Here is a 7968-nt window from a genome sequence, read left to right on the forward strand (position 1 = left end):
AAGGTGATTCTTTTGTTGACGGGGAGCCAGTGAAGGTCTCGCAGATGTCCGGAGATGTGGCTGGTTCGTGGGATGTCGAGGATGAGTCTGGCTGAGGCGTTCTGGATCCGCTGGAGTCTCTTCTGGAGCTTGGCGGTGGTCCCGGCGTAGAGGGCGTTGCCGTAGTCCAGTCGGCTGGTGACGAGGGCCTGGGTGACGGTCTTCCTGGTCTCGGTGGGGATCCACCAGAAGATCTTCCGTAGCATGCGTAGGATGTTGAAGCATGCCGAGGAGACGTTGTTGACTTGCCTGGTCATGGAGAGGGAGGAGTCCAGGATGAAGCCCAGGTTGCGTGCATGGTCTGTCGGTTTGGGTGCGGTGCCCAGGGCGGGAGGCCACCAGGAGTCGTCCCAGGCGGAGGGAGAGGAGCCCAGGATGAGGACCTCCGTCTTGTCCGAGTTCAGTTTCAGGCGGCTGGTCGTCATCCACTCGGCTACCTCTTTCATCCCTTCGTGCAGGTTGGCTCTGGCGGCGGCGGGGTCGTTGGTCAGGGAGAGGATCAGCTGGGTGTCGTCGGCGTAGGAGATTATGCTGAGGTTGTGTTTGCGTACGATGGCCGCGAGGGGGCTCATGTAGACGTTGAAGAGGGTGGGGCTCAGAGATGATCCTTGGGGGACGCCGCAGATGACTTCGGTGGCCTCTGACTTGTACGGTGGTAGGCGGACTCTCTGTGTTCTCCCGTCGAGGAAGGAGGTGATCCACTCCAGCGCCTTGTCCTGGATTCCGACGTTGCTGAGGCGCCGTACTAGGGTGCGGTGGCAGACCGTGTCGAATGCCGCGGAGAGGTCTAGGAGGATGAGGGCCGCTGTTTCTCCATTGTCCATCAGGGCTCGGATGTCGTCGGTGGCGGCGATGAGGGCGGTCTCGGTGCTGTGGTTGGCATTGCGCCGTTGTGAAAGAAGACTGTATCAGCATCAGGTTGTAGTTTGAGATGCTTAGTTTCTTTCCTCACTTACCTGGAGGAGGACAATTGATTCACTTTTGCCTCTGGCACACTGCAGACTGCTGCAGAGTATGACTCTGATGAAACAAGATTCACCGGCTGGTATGCGGACTTATCAGCTCTCTAAGTTCTTTTTATGAGGTTTACCATTCGTTGTCAGGATGACCTTTACTTTTAGTTTATGTGTTCACCTGCATAGGGGGGGGGGATTTATTTACTCCCAGAATAAGTAGATGGAATTGATTCAACCGGTGTTTGAAAGGGATATTCTGAATTTGCTATCGTAGGTGCGGAAGAGCCTCCATTATAAAATTCGCTGACCTGCGCAAGAACGACAGAGGAAGTGTAGTACATAACTTCCCAGTCAATTTCTCAAATACTGGCTGAATATTCTTATCCCAAGCCGGGTTAATATCTTGTACCATAGACACCTTGCTTTCTGAACCCAGTTGTGCTTAGCCGCAGCCCCTGCTTTCACTCAAAACCCTGAGGAGAGTACTCAATGCATAAATTGATGACTTAGCACTATTTCAATGAATTCTAGAGGTGGCTCTGAAAACTCAGACAAGCTGGAGGGCTCGTGGGCAGCCCACTCCAGGTTAGATAAGAGTACAAGAACATTGTCAGGGTACACAGCTCCTCTGTCCGACACCCTCTAAAGGCACTCAAACCCCTGCACTTGAGAATCTACTCTCAACCATTCCTCCAATGGTCCGAATGAGATAGCAAAGACCACCGATGACAATGGGCACCCTTGCCAGGTGCCTGTTTGTTTTGGAAATGCATTTGCCTCACTCTCCCTCTAACTGATTGATCTGTATGAAGAATCCTTATAAAATCAATAATCTAGGAACAGGTATAATCCTCAGTGGGAAGGTGAACAAGTAGTCCTATCCCATTGAGTCAAAAGCTTTCCTGAAACCGTTGAGTAGGATCAGTGCTGCTCCGCCCGACCTATCTTCCAAAGCTAGTGCATTGAGGAGGCTTCGTATATTATGTTGAGTAGCCCTCCCCAGTATAATCCCAGACTGGCTTGGTTGGTCTAATGAAAAATAGCTATTTTCATAAGTAGGTTTGCCAGGGCCTTCACGACTATTTTCACTTCAGCATTAAGGATGGAAATTGATTCTCAGAAAGAGCAGAGGTCTGAGGGGCACCCCTGCTGTGAATGCACAGATCCAGTGTTAATTGGTTGATCTCCACTGATTCCTTTATCACGTCCCCAGGTAAAGTAATGGCCTTGGAGGCATAGATATTAAAAAACTCTGATGAATGTCCATTGGGTACTTGCATTTTGCCCGACTGCGCTTGTCAGAGTCTCCAATACCTCTTTGTAGGTGAGATCATCCTCCAAGAGTCCTTCCTCTGCCTCCATGCCCCTCTGCAGCAGTCCTTTCTCTGCCTCCATGCCCCTCTGCAGCAGTCCTTCCTCTGCCTCCATGCCCCTCTGCAGCAGTCCTTCCTCGCAATGGGAGATCAAGAAGAGAATCATAAGACTTGTCCCTGTGCAGGCTTCTGCTTTGGGAATATCATTTGATGTAGTGCTGTGCACGGTGTCTGGCTGTCTCTAAGCACCCCTTAATTATTGTTTCGGCCTATGAAGATAGTTCTAATGGAGTGAGGATTGATTTACTTCCGGGAAGGCTAGAGAAGGATGAACATATCCAAAATTTCCAAGTGTAGAAAGAAACTCCTGCTTGGATGGACGATCATGTATATATTTAATATTATAAGTTAGAAGGTTTTTCCCAATGTGCGATTGGAATTAAGGGAATGTTTTCCTAATATGTTGGGTTTTTTTGTGTTAATGGTGTCTTAAAATACAGTTTCTCCATGTATTTTACATCCTATGTGTATAAGGGTGGGAATATGGTTGTGCTTCCTTGATATTTTTTTGCGTGGAATTGTGGTAGTGTGCTTCCTCAGAATCAGTTTGCCTGAAGCTGTGAAGACTCCAAGGGTCACTTGCTGTTACCTGTCTCATCTGTGTCCCTTGGTGGATTCCTCCTTACTCCCGTCTTCATACCCTGAATGATGACGAACGCTTCCTTCAGGTACCAATGGGACAGCGCTTGCAACAATGTCCTCCACACTTACTTTACAGATGTTAGTATCTGATGTAACCTATGTCTAAGATAAAACATGTATATGAACTATGTCCACTGAGAAAAAACATTGTGTGCAAATTATGGAATTTTTTTAAACATTTCATTCCATTCAATTCCATGCAATTCAAAATATCTTTATTCGAATACAGAACATCCATAAAAGCACCATAAAAAACAACTCATACGTAGCAACGTAGTCAAAGCAAAAACGGGCCATGGTTAGCGGGATATATCATATATAAAAAAAACGATAGGGTGCGTATAACAACATTACAATAAAATACCGTTCTAACGACCTTCATTGGGCACACATAGTTCTGCGTGACCTTACGGCTGACTTCAGGAATGATCCAACACAGAAAATTAATTAATCTTCCACCAATTTAAGCACTTCCGTGTGGCCTGCCCTGAAGTCGGAAATGGCGCGTTTTTTAAAGAAAAGTATCAAAAATCCTTTTGTGAATTTAGAATAAAAACTACAACAGAATGAAAAGAGCAACATGTTTTGGTTACTGTGTGCGTTGCAAGGGCAGGGCAATGCATCAAGATGGCCAGTATAGCGCAGTGGGAAGCATAGTAAATATTTCACAGTGCCTGCCCGTGAGCGAAATAGCAGCCCTCTCTCCCAGTGTCCTATAGGTTTTAAAAGGTATCTGGGAGGCAAGGGAGAACAGTCCTCGATGGGCATATACCTTACAACTGAGGTTTTCTTGATCTCTCTCTGGTACCTTTCATCGCTATTCTTTTTATACAGCGCCTCTTGTTTCCCCTTTTTGTTAGTTGACCCGGATTGGAGTAGGTTTAAAAAGATGCGCAGGTAGTTCACGCTCTTTAGGCCCTCTTTTACAGCGGCGAGCCATGTTATATCCCCCCCTCCCATCTAAGGCAGTCAATTATTACGTCTCTGGTGCAGTATTTTTCCAAATTGCAACCCAGAACAATGCTTGTCGAGCCCTAATATAATCTTCAATGCAGGGCAGTTTCAGTTCTTTTTGGCACACGTATACAGAGGAGGAAATCGGGGCTCCCAAAAGGTTCCTGCATAATCTGTTTTCTTCCTGTTGACTACTGCTACATTTGGTAAGGCTCCAGATTTCTGCTCCATAGGTTGCGGTGGGGGCACACTGTAGTTTAAAAGTTTCCTTGAGAGCTAAAACAACTTCAGACCTTTTGGGTTGGGGTAGTCCCAAAATTGTGTTAATAATTTGTGACATCTTACTTCCGCTATGTGCCACGTGATCGGACCAGGAGCCATTTGTAGCGTAAACTAACCCAAGATAAGAAAAAGTGCTATTGCTTTGCAAACTTTCCGAATTAACAGTGATTTTATTATTAGGGCACTTTTTCGGGCCGCAAGACATTAAAAACAATATTTTTAAATTAGTCCTTAAATCTAAAACAGCCATTTTGTTCCATTATCGGTACAGCGCTTTTAACTTTTTAGCCTAAAACAAAAGAAACATTCTTTTAAAGAATAGTATTGAGTAGATGTGAAGTGATCCAGCACAATTTTAATTTTGCAAATAAAAAGCGACCAAAAATGGAGTTTGAGTTAATCAAATTGTTCATAAATGACAAATCATTCTCAAAGCATCATGCTTGACTTCATGCACTATGATGCCAATGTTTGAAGTAGTTTGAAAATCATCAAATACTTGTAGTATTGTCTCCAAAGTGGATCACTGAAATAATATTGAGGGTCAACATATCGGCTTGCAAAAATATCGTGGACAAAATATCGACAGTCAAAATATCGAGTTTGTATCTACAAACAGGTAAGTACAAAAATATCGAGTACAAAATATCGTTTACAATAATATAGTTGTAAAAAATATCGACTTTATTAAAAACAGTGTTAAATTAAATTAATATGAAAATTTAATTACTAAAATATACTTAAAAATACTTACATTAACTTATAATAATAAAATAATAAATGAAAATATTTATAAACATTTTTTACAATCTTATTTGTTAAAACATATATATATAGTAACATACTATAATTAAATAAGATACTATTATATTACCGCACGATATCAGAAGTGTAAAAAATACTATTCCCACTCCAAAGAGTGCAAGCGTAGGGAAAGCGTTGGATAGCGTAGGGGTTAAAATTACTATTCCCACTCCAGTGGGTGCAACAGTAGGGAAAACTGAACCTGAACCCTAAAAATACCCCTTTACCCAAAAACCCAAAACTGACCCTGAACCCTAAAAATACCCCTTTACCCAAAAACTGAAAACTGACCCTGAACCCTAAAAATACCCCTTTACCCAAAAACTGAAAACTGACCCTGAACCCTAAAAATACCCCTTTACCCAAAAACTGAAAACTGACCCTGAACCCTAAAAAAAACCCTTTACCCAAAAACTGAAAACTGACCCTGAACCCTAAAAATACCCCTTTACCCAAAAACTGAAAACTGACCCTGAACCCTAAAAATACCCCTTTACCCAAAAACTGAAAACTGACCCTGAACCCCAAAAATACCCCTTTACCCAAAAACTGAAAACTGACCTTGAACCCTAAAAATACCCCTTTACCCAAAAACTGAAAACTGACCCTGAACCCTAAAAATACTCCTTTACCCAAAATTAATTAATATTATTTAATTACCAATTAATTATTAATTAACAATAACAATAAAGTAAATATATTAGCACATTAGCTGTAATGAATTTAATTTAATAATTAATATTATTTTTTTCCAAATAATTAATTTACAATGACTAAAAATTATATATATAAATAAATTATTCTAATTAATGTAATTAACTAATTAATAGTATTTAATTACCAATTAATTACTAATTAAAAATATGTAAAAAATTATATTAATTAATTAATATTAATTAATTACCAATTAATTATTAATTAACAATATTTACAAACATATATTAATTAATTAATTATTATTAAATTACTCCCCACCCTTATCCCCTATTAACCCAACATCCCGCTCCTAAACATTAACTACAATTTATATTACTATTAATACATTTTTTAAAATTTTTTTAACCTTTTTTCTACATATTATAGAAATTTTTTACTTTGACTATTTATATATATTTTGTCGATATTTTTGTACTCGATATTTTTTTAACAATATTTTAATCGATATTTTGACCAACGATATTTTTGTAATCGATATTTTATTATTATCGATATTTTTAACTCGATATTTTGTCCATTCGATATTTTGGAGTCGATATTTTGTCTGTGCACCCTCCAAAGTTATTTATGTTGAAATAACATCCCAAACCTGCCCAAAGGAGACCTCTTTAGAAGGAAAACACGTTTATTTAACAAGAGTTATCAAATTCAGTGATGGGAAAGTCCTAGGAAGACCATCTCTTTCAGTTGTGACTTATTGAATAAATAGCCACATATTTGTTGAAGACAAATACATCTCTATGGCCCTCAGTGCGGGCATCAGTAAGGCTGTCATTGCATTAAAATATTTTATTCTTAGGAACAGGAAGTTGGAAATTATAAGTTTTAAAGGATTTTTAAAGCCTTAACTGATAAAGGATATGGTCACATGGACATCCCACCACCTGTGAGGTCTTCTCTAACAGTACAGTTCACACTTTCTCATTCTCTCCTAGTACTCCATCCTTGCATCTTTGCCAGTCCTTGTTTCTCCAACAAAGTTTCTTCACAGCCTCTTTCACTTCCTTGTTGCGTAGAGTGTATATGAGCGGGTTGAGCGCCGGAGTCACTAAGCCATAGAAGACAGAGATGACCTTTTCACTGTCCGCTGAGATCATTGACCGGGGGCTCATGTACATGACAATGGTTGTGCCGTAGAAGAGGGTAACCACCATCAGGTGGGAGCCGCAGGTGGAGAAGGCCTGTCTGCCAGATGCTGTCGGCATTCGCAGGATGGTGGCGATGATGTGAAGATACGTGAAGATGATTAAGGACAGAGGAACCAAGAGAACCACTACCCCAACCCCTGAGATCACAGCCTCGATTAGGCGGGTATCGATGCATGCCAAACGTAAGACAGCAGCCACTTCGCAGACCACATGGTTGACCTCATTGTGTCCACAGAAGGGTACAGTTATTGTGAAGGACACATGCACCACAGAGATGAGGAACCCACTGGTCCAAGTAGTGATGCATATTTTGATGCAGGCGACTCTACTCATCAGGCGTTGATAATTCAAGGGGTTGCAGATCGCAAAATAGCGATCCAAGGCCATGACTGCCAGAAGAAGACATTGGGTTGCGCCCAACGCCAATCCGAAGTACATTTGGGTGACACATCCAGAGTATGTGATGGTGTTCTTTTCCAAGAGGAAGCCCTTCAGGCACGTTGGGATATCTGTTGTCAAAAAGCAAAGATCCAAAAATGACAAGTTGCAAATAAGAAAGTACATGGCAGAGTGAAGCCGGCGATTAGTTTTAACAACTGCAATGATGAGACTGTTTGCAAGTAATGTGATGAGGTAAATTAAGAGAAACACTGGAAATAGCATAGCTCTCAGCTGAGGTGGAATAGAAAAACCAGAAAGAATAAATTCAGTCACCAGGGTTTGGTTTTCTCTCTCCATTGTGTTATCCTCTGGTCACCTGTATGGAAAGGGACATTAAACATGACTGTCCATTAAGCAATATAGTTTGAAAGCCACTCCATACAAAATATAGAAATACTGAATATAACGCAATGACATCATAATCAGGGTGGTGTGGAAAGGAGGTTCATATACCAGAGAGATGAGTAAGAGATCTTACCTGAGTGGGCATTGCGTATCTGAGACCTCAAAATGCATCTTGATCTTTGAGTCCAGTGTGGAGAGAATTTACTTCAGTCTGGTAATCTGGTGAGTGGAATTAGTTTGAATCTGTCTACATAAATTCCATATAAG

At 41.4% G+C, this 7968-nt stretch overlaps 1 protein-coding gene across 1 annotated transcript; it reads right to left on the reverse strand.

The window, feature by feature from the left end:
• Positions 1 to 6678: 6678 nt before the first annotated feature.
• On the reverse strand, positions 6679 to 7653 carry LOC147709906 (olfactory receptor 2D2-like). Its single transcript, XM_086926118.1, has one exon. The coding sequence runs from the start codon at positions 7651 to 7653 to the stop codon at positions 6679 to 6681; it is 975 nt and encodes a 324-aa protein (XP_086782244.1).
• Positions 7654 to 7968: the final 315 nt, after the last annotated feature.

Source organism: Lissotriton vulgaris, chromosome 6 (genome assembly GCF_964263255.1).
Source record: "Lissotriton vulgaris chromosome 6, aLisVul1.2, whole genome shotgun sequence".
NCBI lineage: Eukaryota > Metazoa > Chordata > Amphibia > Caudata > Salamandridae > Lissotriton > Lissotriton vulgaris.